At 41.5% G+C, this 22,406-nt stretch overlaps 1 protein-coding gene across 2 annotated transcripts in view; it reads left to right on the plus strand.

The window, feature by feature from the left end:
* The window catches only part of SH3RF1 (SH3 domain containing ring finger 1), a 151,857-nt gene that overhangs the window by 93,703 nt on the left and 35,748 nt on the right, over positions 1 to 22,406 (plus strand). For both annotated transcript variants that reach the window (XM_063458186.1, XM_063458187.1), the window contains exon 4: positions 20,041 to 20,136. In XM_063458186.1, the coding sequence (XP_063314256.1) occupies positions 20,041 to 20,136 (96 nt within the window). The remainder of the gene's footprint in view (positions 1 to 20,040; positions 20,137 to 22,406) is intronic.

A 22,406-nucleotide genomic window follows, 5' to 3' on the forward strand; every position in this document is an offset into this window, starting at 1 on the left:
CTTGCCTCCGTTCCAATGCTCCATGTTCTGTGCTCCATGGTGTCACGGCTCCCGGCATCTCAAGTTAATGTCCTGATCGAGATAGAAGGTCTCCTCCGTGTGTCTCACCGGCGGAAGATCGCCGCCTAAATTCCCAACCCGTGGTAAAATGTACTCAAGAGGGCAAGGGGGTGTCCGAGGACACACGAGTGGAACCTAGTTATATCGGTAAATTCCCGATATTCGCGCCCCTTTTGGGAATAATGCAGATGCTAATAGATGCCCCCTTTGGGGCGCGAATATTGGGAATTTACCGATATAATTAGGTTCCACTCGTGTGTCCTCGGACACCCCCTTTCCCTCTTGAGTACATTTTACCACGGGTTGGGAATTTAGGCGGCGATCTTCCGCCGGTTAGACACACGGAGACCTTCTATCTCGATCAAGACATGAACTTTTAATAGCTTTATTTGACGAAAATACCTTGATTACTTTACCCTCTAGTTAGGGATCTATTAGCATCTGCATTATTCATCTATTTCTTTCTACCTATCCTATATTGAGTGCCCATGAAGGCACCCTTCCTACTTCTCCTCTATTAAAGGGTCTCTATACCCTTCTGACAAATGAACAACAGGACCAGCTGGAGGTGTTAACTGTTCCATCCCTTTTTCTGACGATAGTGTGAATCTTATTTCAGCATCAGTCGCAGCTCACCATCCATTTGATATTATGTGCCCATGTTTGCACAGGAAGATTTAAGACATCTCTTTTTTGACGATATTGTTTATCATGGTATGGGATTAGCTGCAATTATCTCTTACCACTTTTAGACTGATGCAGGATTATATGAGACTAACATACTATGCCGATGCGATTTAGATGTACTGAGATATTGTCAAACTGATACTTTTTATCGCTATTATTACAATAGATTGAGCTTGCATTTTGACTATACAGAAATATATTGTGAATTACCACATCGATACTTTGTATTATATTTCTCCTTCTGACACACTGTTACTAGTATTTCTAACGACAGTGAGCAGACTTGCCCTGTGGGATTTCTCACATTGTATCTTATTATTTTCTTGATACATATGTGTATCACGAAGAGTGTTAAACTCATCTATTGATTTACACTGTTCTTTTTAACTTAACATTGGATTGCCGCTAGTGACTTTCGTCTAGTTAGGCAACCCTTGCTGGGCCTTACCTTGGATAGGTGTCCTCTATCGATTAATAAAGTATTTGTTATTTTTTTCTTGTTCTTTAGTTACCCAAATAAAGGCAGTGGGAACAGATTCCTTGCTTTCCCTTTTTCAAATTTGTCACTAAATTTCTGAGGGTTACCCCCTCCCTTTCTGTTCCTCCAAGACCCAAGACATTCATTCTGAGGCTAATTTCTTCTTTTAACTATTTAAATAGGTTATAACATAACTAGTACAGCCCTCCCAACTTAGGTAGTCAAATACTTGACAACTTACCTGATGTCCATCGAGTGCCCGTTAAATCCTCCTCTTGAACCCAGTTCCTGTTAAGTTCCGGTTGGGCTGGCTCAGTATAGGAAGCTTTAGTGCCCAGAGTAGGAGGCAACAGGCACGTGGCCAACCCGTAGGTAAGTTGTCAAACTGTTCTTTGACTACTTACCCTGGAAGTACGTGCAGATTGTAGTGGTTTTTGTGCTTGGCGATTTTACGTTTTCCTTGGTCGAAAGCACAGCTTCTCAATCCATAGACTTTTCAGTTAACTGAGAAATAGTGTATGTTCATGAAACCTGACTGTGTGCATTTTAAAAACAAACAAGTTTCATTTGTTCATATTTTGTTTGGCATTGACCAGTAAGTGTTTCCTCTGATCAAAGAGAAGTCAAAGATGGCGGATCCCATAGAAAAGGGTGAGCCTTGTAACTCACTGAAAAAAATTGTTTGTTTATATGTATGTATTACAAGATAATACACACAGACAATTTATTACTTCTACAAACCTTTATTTAAAAAAAAACAAAAAAAAAAAACCTTTTATAAAATGAAATAATAGATTACCAAGTTTCTATAATCAAAAATTATTTGTATTCTTTGCATGGCTTTCAGATCACTGTCTGTTAGTATTTATAAACAAAATGAAATTAGTAAGAAATATTTAATTCTAATGTCATATAATATATATGATGTAATATATAACTACCCACAACCCATAGAATGTCTCAAGTTTGTTTATTATAGTAACATACTTCCCAAACGTTGTGTAAAGCAGGCCTAAAGCTCTGGTGGCACGCAAAATGGGCAGACCCACCTATGGATAGGGTGCGATGCTCCCCAGAGAAAGGGTGTTTTGGCCTGGTATGAACAGCCCACTGACTGACTTACAGCCTGCTGGCCAATGTCACTCTAGCTCCTGAGTCACTCTCTTCATGGTCCTAGAGCTCTCAGCACAGTCAGTGCCAGCGCAGCTAATGATCTAATGATGCACTTGCACTGTTCAGGAGACAAAATTTGAATGACAGGAAAAAATCCTGAAACCGGGAGGCCATTGCCAAAAACGACACAATCCTGCCAGAAACAGGACACTTTGGAGAAATGTAGCAACCTGACAGAGGTAACATCACATAGAGGGTTCTATTTAAAAATTCTCCAAAATTTGTGCCGCAGAAGTTACATTTTTACTAGCTGGGATATCAGGTTATAAATGTTGTATTGATAGGTAATTTCTAAGCCATATCGGTTGGCAATTTTTTAATAACCATAACTCTTTACATTCATGAAGGTTTTATTATAATAGCAAATGAACAAAATTGTGACAAATGCAGACCAACTGGCGTAACTAAAATGTAGGGACTGTTCTTTAAAATAGGGACAGTCGGTAAGTCTGCAATGACGACCAGACCCAAAAATGTACAAATGTACAATTTCTGACTTTATAATTTAATGTAATAGTTAAGTAAGGACGTTTCCTGATTTTGTCTTATTGTGCGAGAAACTGTTTATTGTCATTGCCATTCAGTCTAAATGCTCCTGTAACTTACCAGTAATGTTACAATTTACTATCATTTCAATTACAATTAGTACAAGGAACTTTACTAAAAAAAAATGCAATTTATGTTTTATAAATGCAGCTGTAATAAAACAGAATAAGACAAAGACCAGATGTTCCCATTTATCTGGAGATCAAAGCAAATTTCAGGCCAGACCTTTTAACTTCTGGAGTTTTGGATTCAGATTGAAATCAGTCTTTTTGCCTACGTAGTAATTTTCCATCATAAAACATCCAAAATATATAATCTTGCCTTTTAGTATTCCAATTATCCTGTCATGTCCACTGACTCTGTATCCCATAGCACTAATAGATTAATGACTAGGTCCCATCTGTTTCATTGGGGGATTCATAATAATCACCCTTAGGGACATGTCTAAAGGGCAGTTTTAGTTTGATGTAAATTGTAGAACATTGAATAACTGGTTCTACTGTTGCGGTTTGCACTCAGTTACTTGTAGTAAATACACTTTAGACATAGGCAAGTAACACAGGAATGAAAGAATATTAATTGCAATACATGTAATAGTAAGTTAACTTTTTTTTGTGTGCACGAGATAACAGACAGGCTTGCGGTACCACGACAGTAACAGCAAGCAATGCAAAAAAAATTCTAGTAAAACAGTGGCATGGTATCAGGAAAATTGTTTACTATATGATAACATGGTAACAAAGAGGATTAATGGCAGGATAGACGAGTTATGTTAAAACAAGCTGATATTGGTAGCCTAAAATTCTATGCTAAACCACTCACTTTACAGGAACACTATAGGGTCAGGAACACAAACATGTATTCCTGACCCTATAGTGTTAAAACCACCATTTAGGGTTCGATCCGGGCTGACTGCTCCAGATGCCCAGTGTGGGTGGGATAACCCCTACCGGTCCAGAGGAGGGGTGGGGGGAAGGGGGTTGGAGGTGAGAGAGCTGTGGGATCCATACTCGGGTTTGCCATCAAGGAGAGTGGCCGCCTCTCCTCGGCTTGATCGCCGGTAAGCCTCAGTCTATTATTACGGGTTCCCAGTTAGTGGTAGGCTTGAGTCTGGTGTCAAAAGATGCACCTGACTTGTCTGCAGCCCTCCAGATTGCGGACGTGACAATTGTCCGGGGTTTTGAGTCTCAGCACGTCCGGTCAGCCTGGAAGCTAGGCTCCACCCCCTTGTTTTGTTTTTTTGAAAAGCAGATTATGACTTCACATCTTGTATCTGTCAACATTTTTTTGCCTGCCGATTACTTACTTTTATATATCTGTATAGTTGTAAAGCACTACAGAACTTAACTGCAACTCCCATACTAATTTGTCTGGCCAAGTTCTGTAGTGCGTTATGGGTGTTGAAGTCCTGCTACTGCTGGACATGTACCTTTTGGCCAACCTTAACCCCTTAAGGACCAAACTTCTGGAATAAAAGGGAATCATGACATGTCACACATGTCATGTGTCCTTAAGGCAGGGGCGGGCTGGGGCAGGGAGGCAATTGCCCCCCAGGCCGCCCGAAATTATTTTAGGACCGGCCGCGGTGGGCCGGCCCTTTAAATGCTGCAGCCGCCGAGCGCTCTATAAAGAGCGCTCAGGCGGCTGCAGAACAGATTCTCCCCTCCCTCCCCTGTAGGTGGCCGAGCTGCACTCCGGTCCGCGGTCCCGGCCGGAGTGATGGGAAGGTGCACACTGAGTGTGCACTTCCTGTCAGTCCGGCCGGGTACAGGAAACAGAAACTCCTGTTCCGCGCGGAACAGGAGTTTCTGTTTCCTGTACCCAGCCGGACTGACAGGAAGGTGCACACTGAGCACCTTCCTATCACTCCGGCCGGGACCGCGGACCGGAGTGCAGCTCGGCCACCTACAGGGGAGGGGGTAAGAAGAAGGGGGGGGGGGAGAGAGTAAGAAGAGGGGAAGGGGGGGAGAGTAAGAAGAGGGGAAGGGGGGGAGAGTAAGAAGAGGGGAAGGGGGGGAGAGTAAGAAGAGGGGAAGGGGGGGAGAGTAAGAAGAGGGGAAGGGGGGGAGAGTAAGAAGGGGGGGAGAGTAAAAAGAGGGGAAGGGGGGAGAGTAAAAAGAGGGGGGAGTAAAAAGAGGGGGAGAGTAAAAAGAGGGGAGGGGGGGAGAGTAAAAAGAGGGGAGGAGGAGAGTAAAAAGAGGGGAGGGGGGAGAGTAAGAAGAGGGGAGGGGGGAGAGTAAGAAGAGGGGAGGGAGGAGAGTAAGAAGAGGGGAGGGGGAGAGTAAGAAGAGGGGAGGGGGGAGAGTAAGAAGAGGGGGGAGAGTAAGAAGAGGGGAGGGGGGAGAGTAAGAAGAGGGGAGGGGGGAGAGTAAGAAGAGGGGAGGGGGGAGAGTAAGAAGAGGGGAGGGGGAGAGTAAGAAGAGGGGAGGGGGGGAGAGTAAGAAGAGGTTAGGGGGAGAGTAAGAAGAGGGGAGGGGGGAGAGTAAGAAGAGGGGAGGGGGGAGAGTAAGAAGAGGGGAGGGGGGAGAGTAAGAAGAGGGGAGGGGGGAGAGTAAGAAGAGGGGAGGGGGGAGAATAAGAAGAGGGGAGGGGGGAGAGTAAGAAGAAGTTAGGGGGAGAGTAAGAAGAGGGGAGGGGGGAGTAAGAAGAGGGGAGGGGGGAGAGTAAGAAGAGGGGAGGGGGGAGAGTAAGAAGAGGGGAGGGGGGAGAGTAAGAAGAGGGGAGGGGGGAGAATAAGAAGAGGGGAGGGGGGAGAGTAAGAAGAAGTTAGGGGGAGAGTAAGAAGAGGGGAGGGGGGAGTAAGAAGAGGGGAGGGGGGAGAGTAAGAAGAGGGGAGGGGGGGAGAGTAAGAAGAGGGGAGGGGGAGTAAGAAGAGGGGGAGTAAGAACAAGAGTGGGGAGTAATTAGAAGACGGGGGTAAGAAGAAGAGGGGGGTAAGAAGAAGAGGGGGGAGTAAGAAGAAGGGGGGTAAGAAGAAGAAGGGGGGTAAGAAGAAGAATGGGGTAAGAAGAAGAAGGAAGGGGTAAGAAGAAGAAGGAGGGGGTAAGAAGAAGAAGTAGGAGGGTTAAGAAGAAGAAGGGGGGTAAGAAAAAGGGGGGAGTAATAAGAAGGGGGTAAGAAGAACAAGGGGGGGGAGTAAGAAGAACACAGGGAGGAGGGGGTAAGAAGAACACAGGGGGGGTGGAGGGGGGATGAGAAGAGCACAGGGAGGGTGGGTGAGTGTGAGAAGAGATCGCTAGGCGAGGGTGGGGGAGAGGAGAGACCACTAAGGGGCAGGGGAGAGCTCTAAGGGACAGAAGGGACAGCTCTATAGGACAGGGGGCAAGACAGGGAGCTCTTTAACACTACGCGCACACACACAATGCATCCCTATACATACACAGAAACACACAATGCACCCCTATACATACACAGAAACACACAATGCATCCCTATACATACACAGAAACACACAATGCATCCCTATACATACACAGAAACACACAATGCATCCCTATACATACACAGAAACTGAACATGCTTCCCTTACACACAGAGAAACACAATGCAACCCTTACACACAAAGACAATGCATCATTTGCACACATACACAGAAACACACAATGCAAACCCTTACACACACATGCAAACACACACACTGTTTTTCTTACATACACACAGAAACACAATGCATCTCTTACACTCAATGCACACACAAACAGACTGTCAGGATCGGGACAGGGATCCAACACGCAGAGTACAAAGAGTGGAAAGGTACGTATACCGGGCCTTAGAATGGCCGGACTAACGTACCGAGAGTAAAGAATAGTCAGAGACAAGCCGAGGTCGAGGGAACGAGAAGACAGATAAGCGAGAGACAAGCCGGGTCAAAGGATAACAGAGAAACAGGGTAGTACAACGAGCCGAGTCAAAACCAAAAGAGCAAACTAGAATACCAGAGCACTGAGTGACTAGACAAGCTAGAACCACGACAGGGCACTGAGCTGAAGTAAGGAGTAAGCTTAAATACCCTGGCTCTGGATGGAAATCACGCCTCTGACAAGTACCGATTGGATATCGGACACTTGAGTGACAGATTGCTCGTGCTAGCGTCATGACGTCACGTATTGAGCGTCCTGCTAGAAAAGGACGTGGATTCCTCGCGGCCGGTGTTTAAGTGACTGGATGAACCGCGAGGAACGGAGGAAACAGCTCGCCTGGACGGATACACCACCAAGTCTCTACCTCCCTTAGAGGTAGAGGCCTCAGGTACCCTGACAGTACCCCCCCTCTCAGATACGCCCACCGGGCGGAATGAACCGGGGCGAGATGGGAAGCGGAGGTGAAATGCTCTGCGAAGGCGAGAAGCATGGACGTCCTCCTGAGGTACCCAACTCCTCTCCTCAGGACCATATCCCCTCCAGTTGACCAGATATTGCAATTTTCCCCTTGAAATTCTGGAGTCAATGATGGAGCTGACCTCGTACTCCTCCCGACCCTCCACCTGAACAGGACGAGGCGAGGGGACCTTAGAGGAGAATTTGTTGCAAATGAGGGGTTTCAACAAGGAGACATGAAAAGAGTTAGGAATGCGTAAGGCAGGTGGCAGAGCAAGGCGATACGCAACCGGATTGATACGAGTGAGAACCCTGTAAGGGCCTATGTAGCGAGGAGCAAATTTCATGGACGGAACTTTTAGGCGAATATTCTTAGTACTCAACCATACCCTATCCCCAGGAACAAAAACAGGAGCCGCTCTTCTATGTTTGTCAGCGTGTTTCTTGAACAGCGAGGAACTATGTACTAGAATTTGTCGAGTCTGATCCCATAATTTCTTCAGGTTGGCGACATGATCATCAACCGACGGTATCCCCTGAGAAGAGGAAACCGAAGGAAAAATCGAAGGATGAAAGCCATAGTTCATGAAGAAAGGGCTAGAGCGAGTTGAATCGCAAACAAGGTTATTGTGTGCGAACTCCGCCCAAGGAATCAGACCGACCCAATCGTCCTGGTGTTCGGAAACAAAGCAACGCAGATACTGTTCGATCTTTTGATTAGTACGTTCAGCAGCTCCGTTAGACTGAGGGTGATAGGCAGAGGAAAAGTTCAATTTGATGCCCATTTGAGAACAAAAGGATCTCCAGAAACGCGAGACAAATTGAGAACCTCTATCAGAAACAATCTCTGAAGGAATCCCATGTAGGCGAAAAACTTCTCTCGCAAAAATCTCCGCCAATTCAGGAGAAGTCGGAAGTTTAGGTAATGGCACGAAATGGGCCATCTTAGTAAATCTATCCACCACCGTGAGAATAACAGTCTGTCTTTTGGAAGCAGGCAAATCAACGATAAAGTCTATGGACAAACAGGACCAAGGTTTCTCAGGAATGTCCAAGGGGTGTAACAGGCCACATGGGGATGCATGAGGTAGTTTAGTCTTGGCACAAGTCTCACAAGCTGCGACGAACTCCTCAATATCCTTTCGAAGTGAAGGCCACCAGAAATCCTTGGATATCAGAGAGTATGTCTTGCGAATACCAGGATGACCAGCTATTTTACTTTCATGAAAACATTGTAAGAGCTCCAGTTGAAGTTCAGGAGGAACAAAGTTTCTTCCCTCAGGAGTATTTCCGGGAGCTAGATGTTGTGACTTCAAGATCTGGTCCAATAGCGGAGAATGAATTTTGAGACTGGTATTAGCAATAATATTGCATTTGGGTACAATGGAAGACAAAAGTGGTTCAACTGAAGCAGAGGGTTCATATTGGCGAGATAGCGCATCGGCTTTAGAATTCTTTGACCCAGGTCTGTAAGTCAGAACGTAATTGAAATGGGTAAGAAACAACGACCAACGAGCCTGCCTGGAGGACAGACGCTTGGCCTCTCCGATATAGGACAAGTTTTTGTGGTCTGTCAGGATGGTAACAGGATGTAATGTACCTTCCAATAAATGTCTCCATTCTTTCAAAGCCTTGATAACCGCTAGTAATTCTCTGTCACCAATGTCATACCTGCTTTCAGTACCGGTCAATTTTTTAGAGAAAAATCCACATGGATGTAATGGTTTATCAACACCCAACCTTTGAGATAGAACAGCACCTAAACCAGTCTCTGATGCGTCTACCTCGAGCAAAAAAGGTAGAGAAGTGTCAGGGTGAACTAAAATTGGAGCGGAAGCGAAAAGCTCCTTGAGAGTCTTGAACGCAAGGAGAGCTTCAGTAGTCCAATTCTTAGTGTCATCCCCCTGTTTGGTCATGTTAGTGATAGGTGCAATAATGGAAGAATAGCCCTTAATAAAGCGCCTATAATAATTGGAAAAACCAATAAATCTCTGTATGGCTTTAAGACCTGTGGGTAAAGGCCACTCTAGAATGGATTGGAGCTTATCCGGATCCATCTTAAATCCCTCCCCAGAGATCACATAGCCGAGAAAGGTTACCTGGGTTTGATCAAAGCTACATTTCTCCAACTTGCAGTACAAGCCATGCTGGAGAAGCTTGTGCAAAACCCTCCTGACTTGCTTGTGATGAATCTCAATGTCACTAGAATGAATGAGTATATCATCTAGGTATACAATGACGCACTCTTGCTGAAATTCCCTAAGAACCTCATTAATCAGATCTTGGAATACCGCTGGCGCATTGCATAACCCAAAAGGCATGACAGTATATTCATAGTGACCATATCGAGTATTGAATGCCGTCATCCACTCATGTCCCTGCTGGATTCTCACCAAGTTATATGCCCCTCTGAGGTCTAACTTGGTGAAAATTGTAGAGCCCTTCAAACGATCGAAGAGTTCGGTGATCAAGGGAATCGGGTAGGCATTTTTAATGGTTATCTTATTCAAGCCTCGATAATCAATACAAGGTCTCAAAGAACCATCTTTCTTTTTAACAAAAAAAAATCCAGCCCCGGCAGGGGAGGAGGACCTCCTGATGAATCCCTTGTCTAAATTCTCGTGAATATATTCCTCTAGGACTGAGTTCTCCTTTATAGATAATGGGTATACATGACCTCTGGGAGGCATGGTACCAGGGAGTAGGTTAATTTTGCAATCAAAGGACCTGTGTGGGGGTAAGGTATCGGCTTTCTTTTTGTCAAAGACTGCCTTTAAATCTAGATACTGAGGCGGAATTTGTGTCTCTGTAGGATTGTCAGAGGTATTCGATGTATTAGTTAATCCAAGAGGTAAGACCTTCCGCAAGCATTTTTCTTGACAATTCTCTCCCCACGAAACTATCTCCCCTGATTCCCAATTAATAATAGGGTTGTGTCTCCTCAGCCAGGAGTACCCCAGGACTATGGGAATAGACGGAGAAGAAATGAGCATTAAGGATATATCCTCTTTATGCAGGATGCCAACAGTCAAGTTAATCGGTATGGTCTCATGGAAAATAACAGGCTCAAGTAACGGTCTACCATCGATGGCCTCGACAGCCAGAGGTGTCTCTTTTAACTGGGATGGAATAGCATGCTTGGCAGCAAAACCCTGATCTATAAAGCTCTCAGCAGCTCCAGAATCGATTAGTGCCATAGTCTTAACTACTCCCTTCTCCCATTTTAAAGAAACGGGTAACACAAGCCTGAGCTCCTTGTAGTTGTGAATAGAGGACAAAGTAGAAACACCCAAGGCCTGTCCTCTAGAGGAACTTAGGTGCGAGCGTTTCCCGAACGATTGGGACAATTTAGGCGTAAATGACCCCTGACTCCACAATACATACATAAACCCTCCCTTCTCCTGTACTGTCTCTCCCTTTCAGTGAGATGAGTACTGCCTATCTGCATAGGTTCAGGAATACGTAAGTCTTCGAACTCAGAGATTTGAAAGGTAGGCGCTAGTTTAAAGGAGGGTCTACGGGTCCTATCTCGAGTGTTCTGCCTCTCTCTTAAGCGTTCATCAATACGAGATATAAAAGAAATTAAATCCTCCAAATTTTCAGGGAGTTCTCTAGTAGCGACCTCGTCAAGAATTACATCTGATAACCCATTCAGAAACACATCTATATAAGCCTGTTCGTTCCACTTAACTTCTGCCGCCAAGGATCTGAACTCTAGTGCATAATCCACAAGTGTTCGATTGTCCTGTTTAAGGCGCAACATTAATCTAGCTGCATTGACCTTTCTGCCAGGAGGGTCAAAAGTTCTTCTAAACGCAGCTACAAAGGCATTATAATTATAGACTAGTGGATTATCATTTTCCCATAAAGGATTGGCCCATCTCAAAGCTTTTTCAATGAGCAGAGTAATAATAAATCCAACCTTTGCTCTATCTGTAGGATAAGAGCGGGGTTGTAATTCGAAATGGATGCTAATCTGGTTTAGAAAGCCACGACACTTCTCCGGTGACCCGCCATAACGTACTGGTGGGGTAATACAGGAAGAAGCACCTACAGTGGCTACCTCTAGACCTGAGACTGCAGGAGAGATAGAAGGAGTACGTGTCTCCTCAGGTGGATTACTAGCACGAGACAAAAGTGCCTGTAGTGCCAAAGCCATCTGATCCATCCTATGTTCCATGGCGTCAAACCTGGGATCCGAAGAACCAAGCTGACTGTTTGTACCTGCAGGATCCATTGGCCCTGTCGTAATGTCAGGATCGGGACAGGGATCCAACACGCAGAGTACAAAGAGTGGAAAGGTACGTATACCGGGCCTTAGAATGGCCGGACTAACGTACCGAGAGTAAAGAATAGTCAGAGACAAGCCGAGGTCGAGGGAACGAGAAGACAGATAAGCGAGAGACAAGCCGGGTCAAAGGATAACAGAGAAACAGGGTAGTACAACGAGCCGAGTCAAAACCAAAAGAGCAAACTAGAATACCAGAGCACTGAGTGACTAGACAAGCTAGAACCACGACAGGGCACTGAGCTGAAGTAAGGAGTAAGCTTAAATACCCTGGCTCTGGATGGAAATCACGCCTCTGACAAGTACCGATTGGATATCGGACACTTGAGTGACAGATTGCTCGTGCTAGCGTCATGACGTCACGTATTGAGCGTCCTGCTAGAAAAGGACGTGGATTCCTCGCGGCCGGTGTTTAAGTGACTGGATGAACCGCGAGGAACGGAGGAAACAGCTCGCCTGGACGGATACACCACCAAGTCTCTACCTCCCTTAGAGGTAGAGGCCTCAGGTACCCTGACACAGACACACACCTTGCATCCCTTATGCATACAAACATAGATTCACACAATGCATCCCTCACACACAACCAGAAACACATAATAGATCCCTTATACACAAATACACACTGCTTCCACTACACACAAACACACTGCATCACGTGCACAAACTGGTATCCCTATACACTACATACCATAAGCACACATATTAGATAACACATAACACATCCCCTACACACTCCACTCCCTGTGAGCGAGCTCATGGGTGGGTGGAACATATAAGTGGACTTATGAGTGGGCCTTATGGGCATACTCACCGTCAGGCACTGGGGCCCAGACCTTGAGCTGTGTAAGAGGCCCCCAAAAAATGGAGCTGCTTCCAATTCTCCCAGAACGTTGAATTTTGTGACCACAGTTGCAAACAGCCTCCAGAGGTCCTGTTCTACACCAGACCAGTGGAGCCAAACTGCAGCCCATCATCCTCATCTAATTGTAAGTAGGCAATCTAGTATATTATTAGTGACACTAATCTATAATTTACCTCACATTAAAGGGACACTATAGCTTAATGAAGTGGTTCTGGTGTCTATAGCTGGTCCCTGCAGGCTTTTTAATGTAAACACACACTGTGTGCAGCACTGGCGTTAGTTCATATGGCAGATCATATGGGTGGGGCATTGTGATGTCACATGGGGGGGGGGGCGGCAAATTTATATTTTGTCTAGGGCGGCAAAAATCCTTGCACCGGCTCTGATCCTGGGCAGGTGCACCAGTCTACTGGGGACCCACAGGAGGGGAGTGCACTGATTGCACTGCACTCTCCTCCTGCCCAGACCCGTCTTGACCGCAGTGCAAGTGCCCTCTGCCCCTAATTTACAGTGGCTCACACTCACAACAAGCAGTGCCTGGAGCCCTTTGCAGAGACGGAAACAAAGAGGTTCTGCGGCAGCTGGCCGTCCTGCAAGCATTACATTAAACAGCTGTTCCCCATGCAGCCACAGGTGGCGTTGTGCCGGGAGATTGTGATTACTCTTCACTTCCTCCCAGCCTACAGAGCAGCGCATGGGGGAGAGAGGAGGAGGCATGATTTAATCTTGAATAAATCCTCTAAGCAAACCTTTGTAAATTTGGGGGGATCAGCTCTGTTTCCACAGTTTATTGGTGTTTACTCTCATCTCTGTATTAATATTGAGGGATGTCTAAGTAGTAACATCAGTGTGTGTCAGCAGGGCCAGCCGTTGGGGTGGGCAAGCTGTGCGGTCACGCAGGGTGCCATGACAACAGAGGCACCCGGCGGCCAACACAGCTCACAAGTTGGGTACACCTGGCACCAGCATATTTAATTTAAACGATTCGCTGGTGGTCCACTGGTGCGCACCAGCAGTAGGTGCAGTCAGATCATATCCTCTCCCTCGTGGTTCCGGCACTCAGTTAGTGAGTCATAGCACAGGCTCAGAGATTCTCAGCCTGTGCTCTGACAACATTGAAAGTCAGAGCCGTGAAGGAGCGGGTATGGCAAAGAGCTACTGATTAGCATAACATCAATATCCGTTATAAAACCAGAAAAAGGTGGGCATGGATGGTGAACTGATTTGGTGGCGCAATGGGCCACTTGACTGGTTTTGCCCCCCAGGCCTAAGGCTGCCAGCCCTCCCCTGCCTTAAGGGGTTAAACACCAGGCAATAGCTACAGTCTGGTCACCTTGAGTTCACCATGCTGTATGCAGTATTTCTCAAGTTACACAGATATGTCTAAATAGATAGATTTCTAATAACTTCAGTGGGGGTTAAAACTGAATCTGGCAGCATACGGTTCTATTTGTGTTCCACTTTATCCCTAGCAGCCATGCCCTAGTCACCTAAATGGTGACTAGGACACTGTATCATTAGGAATACACATTTGTCAGGGTCTAAGTAGACAACAAACTCCAGCGGAATGTATCTAGGAACACTTTAGTAAACACCCAAGCAAGGGATTTTCAGATTTGTATCTAACACTTTGTAGATTACTGTTTCTAGACAAAAGAGAGCCAATGTATTCTTAACTGGAGCCTTGTAGAACGAGCTCACATTATTTACTTTGTTATAGGTAGTTGAGAATGTAATAACAGTATATTGTAATTAGTAAGTTCAATATGAGGTGTTCATTCTTCAGTAAGTGGCAAAACAATAATGGAGTGCATTTCAGTTACCGATCTGTCATTATCTAAAGTAATGTTTACATTTATGCTTGTATATATTTAAAGGTTTAAATCACAAACACAGCCAAAAGTAAAATGTGTCAAACTGTGCATTATGTTTATAATACATAAACCAATAGTAGTGATAGAGTGTTCTTATTAGTGTTTAAACCACTGTTCCCTCCATTGTAAATTTTTATTTATTTTTGTTAAAGAAATTTAATTAACCTTGGTCCGGGCATATTGGTTTTATTAGTTCATTTATGATGACTATTGAGGGACATTAGGCACATGTGCAACAATTGCCGCTCTCTGCAAATCAGATTCATTGGATGTGTTCAGAGTCGTCATTCTCTGCTTAGAGTTTTGGTTTTGATGCTTAGAGGGTACCATTAAATCGTGATACAATCCTTGTGTTTCAAAAGAAGCAATATTACAGTCCTTAAATTAGTAACATTTTGTAAATCTACATTCCAGAATTAATACAGTGTTATAAAAAAATGTTTATATATTTAATGATAAACTACATGATTAAAGTTTGTATCTATTAAGTTAAATGATCATTACTGAAAAGATCCCTGCATCTTTTAATCTTGCTCTCCAAAAGTAACGTTATCTCCACACTTGGCAGCTAATCTTTGGTTGCCAAAACCTAATGCCAGAACCCATTATTATGTAACAGAAATAATGTTTAAACAGCAGTATATTATACTGAATATCTCATAAGTTACACAAGCCCACTTGGTAAATCAAGTAAACATACAATGTAGATGTGGGGGCCTCTTAACGGTACATCTACTTCTATTGGTGAAATTTAAAATAAGATTGCACGGTTCATTTAAAACATCTGGTTGTAAAGTGTCCAGTTGGTAAATCCATTTCTTTTCTCCGTTTGCTAATAATTACACCTGATTTCCCATCATTTGATTGAAATCTTTTGACTTTTTTTTTTTATTCCCCATGAATCTCAACCTGAATAAATCTGATCCTAGACCCCTATAAAATATTCAAAATATGTGCTCTTCTATTCTAACATGAAGGAGATGAGTTGTCTTTCCAATATACGTGAGCCAAGTAGACATACCAGAAAATAAATAATGTTCTTGCTATGATTTCTGGTACAATCTGCAATATTACCGTATGCTCTTTCCATTAAATTCCATACATTTGGTAAGGCATTGTTTAGCATGGTAAAAAAAAAAAAAGATTTGTTAACAAGGTTTTTTTTTTTTTAACCCTCTCAACGTTCAGGAGTTTTCCATCCAGAGAGCAATCCATACGTGCATGTGCATCCAAGCATAGTGAGAGTTAAAATGATTTTTGTACTCCAACTGTGCCAAGATAATGAGGCACGCACTGTAGGAGGTGAGAGTTATAGACAGTTTTGAATTTACTTAACAAAGTAGCAGCTAACTTTCATATAACTTTTAGTTAGCTGTCAGGTTTGCCAAAACGAAGGCACAACAGTCACATTTTGATAGTATCAAGGTCTAAAATTGTTAAAACATGTATTAACACAAATTTACAGTAAGCATATGCATTGCTGAGTTGGTTAAAATATATCTGCATACAGGGCTTCAAATAGAATGTTAAAGTCCTAGTAGTTATCAATGCATCCAGTTCCCATAGCTACTATATCACACATCTTTAATTACAGGACTATTTAGGCTATAACATTTTCAAGTAGTTCTGGTTTATGTGTTGTACTGTGAATTAATTCTGAACACACAAGACCGGAATAAATCAAGTGTCCCTTTTGCTTTGTCAGACATTATCCTGGTGACAGATGGTCAACCGTCTATACGAATGCTGAACTCTCCATAACTCTGCCCATGGGGAGAATTTGTTTGCCACTTCTCAATTCCTGACGCTCTTCACTTGAGACACATTTACATATGCTGAATTATTGGAGGAATTATTTCATTATTATTCGAATCAAGTTCACTTTAATATATAATACAGAACACTCTAATGTAAAAAAATATATATACAATTTTCGAAACATAACTTTAGACACATCATAAAACTAGTAGATATTGGTGCGGTGCAAGTGACAAGGACCTACACCTATAAGTGGAGCGCTCAAACACAGATAAATCTTACCAAAACGTAGTCTCATTCAATGGTAAAATATGGGGTACATGTCAAGGTAAAATACAGAAAATACAATATAGTGTAGATGGTACTGAAAAATGGCTTCACAGTGATTATAATGATATCGTGCTGAATATTACACTCACATTTCAAGGAGCCTGTATGTAGAAAACACTGGCTCCGTATAAAGGCTTGTGTGCTGTTATGGTAGCACCACCCTCCTACCTCGGCTTGAAGAATTTCTCGGGAACACGAAAAAGAAGGGAAGAAAGCAGACCAATGTGTAGACTTATGGTGATAAATGACACAGATATGTGTTCAATAAATGGGGTGCTCACCTGGTCCTGAGCCTACGAATCCCGGCTCTAGGTGTGTAGGTTTTGTGCCAATTTGAATGGGGATGGCACTTCCCCTGTGAGGATTCCTTGGAGGCTCCAAAAAGGACTTGGATGAGGTTTTGAATAAAAATGGTGAATGTATTAGTTTAAAATAAACATAAAAACAAAGATGATAAAAGTCCTCAAATAAAAGTCCTTTAAAAATTTCTCTGAAAAGACAGTTTTTACTACAAAAAGCCTGAAGGGACTGATTTTTCTCACCAGAACAATAGGCTGTACAATAGTGTCCCTTTAAGTTTGAAATTCACTTTGAATTCTCTGTGAATTCCCAACATTTCTCACTTTAGTAAGGGACCCTGTCAGTGTCTGGCATCAGCATACTTTTCAGGACTGATTTCAGTTATCAAATAGATTCAGTAATTGGATCTATTTCAGTCTGGAGCTCCAAGTGCAAACTATAAAATGTAAACAGTACCGGTTCTCAGAAACAGCACTATTTATAACATCAAAGCTATATGGGCAGCATTTGCGCTATAAAATCACTTGATTAAGATAAAGTTATTTTAGTGCCAAGTACTTAGACTATACTTTTAAATGGGCACAGAGAGAAAACGATGCTTAATTTTTGATGATTGGCTTAGATACAGCATTTAGAAAATATGCAAAACTATATTTAAAAATATAAAGTGAAATAGATATTCATTCGTAAAGTTTCTAGTGTTTGTGTGAATCCCAGGACATTACATCTTCATCCATTAGCTTTATGTTTATGAAATCTGATAGTTGGACTAAATCTTCTGGACACCTTTGGTCTACTTCCATATGTTGGTACTGTTGCTATTATTATCTTGTTAAAGAAACAATGCAGGTTAGGAAAGATAACAGAAATGGTGGGTATGTGTGGTTATAATATTAAATAATTTTGCAGTTTTGCTTTTTAGTTTTGTAAAATTATTTAATGTTACAACCACACATACCCACCATTTCTGTTATCTTTCCTAACCTGCATTTCTCTGCTCTGCAAAACTAAACTTTTTTATTGTGGGCCTATAGGGATAGCCCATTTGTACACATCCTGATGCCCTGATTTAAATAGTATCTATCCAATTAGGTTTCCCTGCCAACCTGTCTCTAAATTGTCTTTTACTTTTTTGTCCTGTTTGTTATTTATTTTATAGTAAGTTTTGATAGTTAGTTATATAAGAATCTCTGTCTTGAACTTTATAAGAAATATGGTAAAATGTATTACTACTTTTGAAGTTTTGAAAATATATGTAACCATGTTAACGTAAATAAAAAAAAATAGCATTCAGTAATTTTGAAAAAAAAATTTAAGTGGAGATGGCACCAAACAAAGCACTGTTGCTGTCCTCAGAACCTGTCCCTTTTTAATACTGTGTTCAGATGAGGAATTGCAGTCTCCTGCACAAGATACAAACTTGTAAAATAACCATGTGTTAGGATTCTGACACCATTATGAATTTTGTGAGGTCGGTGCTGTTTAAATTACCCTGGTGGTAAATTCATATATCTGTGACTATGGTGTACTACATAATCTACACAAAATATATAAAGGCAAGATATGGTGTTAGTTGGGTATTGTTCAGAATTGTGTCTATTTTCCGTCTCACGTCTCCAGAATCACATATTCAGTGAGTGTAACTGTAACCGTATTATGCTACACAGTAATATATGTCTGTCTGTCTATCTATCTGTCTGTCTGTCTGTCTGTCTGTCTGTCTGTCTGTCTGTCTGTCTGTCTGTCTGTCTGTCTGTCTGTCTGTCTGTCTGTCTATTGTGAAAGAGATAAGTACATTTTTATCTATTTCTGATCCAGTTTAATAATAGACCTTAGCTAGTATAGGTGATTGGACTTAAAGGACCACTATAGTGCCAGGAAAACAAACTCCTGGCACTAAGTAATATCATCATTGAGCTGAAGCGGTCTGGGTGCCTATAGTGGTCCTTTAATGAGTAATTCCCACTTTATGATCATCTTATCTCAAGCATAATGTAAATAAAATGTATTTCTTATTTATGGGTGATTTGTTTCTTCACTTATCTTATTTTTGCTACTTTAAATTTGTTTAGTGAAAAAAAGTAAAATTCGCAACAATGTGTGCATGTGTCAAAGAAAAAAATAACACATTTTAATTTGGGCCAGTTTAAGGAACTCTCTATAGTGTTAGGGATACAAACCTATATTTCCAACACTAGAGTGCCCCTTCCTCCTGCAATGGCCCAGGAAATGTAAAACTTTCCTATGAGCTACAACGCCACGTGAGTGGCTCTTTAGCTGTGTTTTACCCTGCACTGTAAACTTTTCAGTTTCTACAAAGCTGAAACATTTTACATTGCAGGTTGAATGGCAGGGACATTGAGGTGAAGTGGTCTGGGTGACTTTAACGGTGCTTTAATTTGTGTACCAGTCTTTTGTGTGCCATGAATTAAAGGTAAAAAGGTAATGTGAAATAATTACTGGATTGTGCTCTAGCAGGGGATATGTAACCCATGAATCAGGACTCATAATGTGTTTCCTATAGCTGAATATGTTGCAGTGGAGAACACTTTGAAACAGGAAAAAAATAATAATAATGCAGGATTCCTTCATGGTTTATACATAGAATGTTGACCCCTTTCAGTAATTCCTTTATAAGCCTCAGGTGACAATATTTCCCTGATAAAGCAGCGTACTTGCTAATTACTCTCTCTATAGGATAAATATAATTTAACTGTATCCCACAATGTCTGGATAATAAGCTCTTTATAGTATATTGTGGGTAACATTGTGCACCTACAGACGCGTTTTGCCCTATTTGTCCATACTTCGTATTTTTTAATAACTTGGTGTGAATTAACACATCTGCCAATTTTGTGAGTGCTTCCCTCAGCTAATTACAAAATTTGTCTGCATTACCAGCTCATTGAGACCTATTAAAGGTCTAATTTGCATGAAGACAATATTGTCATATAATTAAAAGGAAGTCATATGGATGTACTTGTCAAACCACTGAAGGAAAGTAATGTGAATTCCCAGTTTGAAATGAATAGTCAGTAAGCGTTGAAGGCTTATTCAGACGTTCGGGGTGACCTTGAGAGACTCTAGGTATTTTCACTTTTCAGAAGAGATTTATGAGGAGATTTTCACCTTCTTGGGTTCTACACCCAGAGAGAATAGTCGCTTTGATCTTTCTTAGGATTTTTATCGGGTGAGACACTCACGATCAGTGAAACGGACACATTGCCACAACACATATGAACTTCGTTATGAATGTAAAGATTGCCATCGAGTGTAAGAGGCCCAGTTACCTCATGCTTGCTCTGTTCTTGTGCTACATATCAACGAGCTCACATGGTTTGAAATAATCATTATTCTATCTGCAGGATGACATCCTTACCGTGATCCGCCGGGTGGATGAAAACTGGGCTGAAGGAATGCTAGGAGACAAGATAGGAATATTCCCCATTTCTTACGTAGAGGTAAGACATAACGTACTGTTAAACAATATGTGTGAATGAATTCTTCACAAATCATACCAGTGTACATCACTTTCTTATTAATGTTTTACTAGCAATAATCCATAAGTTTGACCTGGTTCCTATGATTCATACAGAACTGTGAAGCTGTTTTTCGGTTATTAGTTCAAACATAAGTGTTGAATCAATAATCAATTTAAAAAAATGTAAAAAGAGCTTTAACCCCATAATGACACATGACATGTGTGACATGTCATGATTCCCTTTTATTCCAGAAGTTTGGTCCTTACAGGGTTAACCCCTTAAAGACCAAACTTCTGGAATAAAAGGGAATCATGACATGTCACACAGGGGTTAAGGAAGCACTCTGGTCCTACCTAATTAAGTTTGAAAAGTAAGTGTAGCAGAGCATGTGGCATATAAAGAGACATGAATGCTTTACTATTAGTTGCTTTTACATATAGGATGGGCCAAAATATGGAGTAGGATTTGACAGGTAAAAACTTATTTCTAAGTAGTTCAATTTTTTTGTTGCAGGTACATATTATAACTTGAGTCTTGGGAGATTAATCATGGGCAATTTCATTAAGGAACAACGAGTAAAAATAGTTGAATTTTATTTTCAAAACTGCGACCAGCGAGTGGATAATTTCAAGAAATTCCCAGATTAATTGACCGCCACATTCGCCTGACCTTTCAGCTCCCAATTACTTCCTGTGTGGATATCTGATGGAGCGGGTGTTCATTTATAAACCGTGTACACTTGGGCAGCTCAAGGAGGGTATCTGTGCAGAAATTCAAGCACTAGAGCCTCAAACAAAAACTAATGTTCTGAAAAAGGCAATCGAAAGAGCCCGAAATTGTCAGGCGCCAAATGAAGCTCATTTAAAAAATGTCATTTTCCGTATTTAGTCAAACTAATCTCCATACCCTAAGAATTCATTGTATGCAATATCATTTAATTTGGTTAATTAATAAAACAGTTATTTACTCCTCAAACCCTACTCTGAATTCTGGCTCATCATGTGCAATGGCAAATTCAGATATTTACACAAATATGTTACAGAAAGTAAAAAAAAATATTTTAACCCCTTAAGGACCGAGGACGGTTCAGGACCGTCATCGGCATTTTTGCGTTGCCGACCGCTGACGGTCCTGAACCGTCCTAACGGTCTTAGTTACTTACCCGATCGCCGTAGTTCCCCCGTCGGCGATCGGCGTTGCTCCCGGTGTGGGGAGACTGCCTGCAGCCCAGACAGTCTCCCCATGGCGGATTTGGACCCCTCAACAGAGCGACCACATGGTCACAGTACGTGTCCATGTGTCTGCCTGCAGGGGGACTGTCTGTGCTGACAGGCAGTATCCCTGCTAGTGTAAAATCAAGAAATAAAAAATAAAGGTACATGTTAATTAAAAATAAATAATAATTATATATGTGTATATATATATGATATATAGACATATATTATACCTATATAATATATGTCTATATATCATATATATAATGTCATGCTAAGTGTATTTTTATATTAATATGTACATATATTAATATAAAAATACACTTATAATTAAATTACACACGTATATATATCATATATATATCATATATATAATAACTATATATATTGTATATATATATTATTATAAAATACAAATAATAAGTAATTTAAATTAAATTAAAAAATGTAAAAATAATAAAAATTAAAAAAAGAATTATATATCTATATGAAATGTTATTCTAACTGTATTTTGATATTAATATATATATATTTATATCAAAATACACTTAGAATGAAATTGTATATATATCTATGTATATATAAATAAATAAAAAGAATACGAAATATATATATGTCCATATACAAAATTACATAAATATACATGTAGACTTCAAATATATAAATATGCATATATATTTAAATTCTACGTGTGTATTTATGTAATATTTTTACATAATTAAGTAATTTTATTGATTGCAATTTGAGGGACCTGCCTGCAAACCCGGGTCGAAAGTCCAGAGAATTTAATTTGCTAGCACTGTATTTTACCCTGTAACGTTCTACGACACCCTAAAACCTGTTCATGGGGGGTACTGTTTTACTCGGGAGACTTTGCTGAATACAAATATTACTGATTCAAAACAGTAAAACATATCACAACGATGATATTGTCAGTGAAAGTGACTTTTTTTTGCATTTTTCACACACAAACAGCACTTTTACTGATGATATAATTGTTGTGATACATTTTCCAGTTTTGAAACACTAATATTT

Source organism: Pelobates fuscus, chromosome 6 (genome assembly GCF_036172605.1).
Source record: "Pelobates fuscus isolate aPelFus1 chromosome 6, aPelFus1.pri, whole genome shotgun sequence".
NCBI classification, from domain to species: domain Eukaryota; kingdom Metazoa; phylum Chordata; class Amphibia; order Anura; family Pelobatidae; genus Pelobates; species Pelobates fuscus.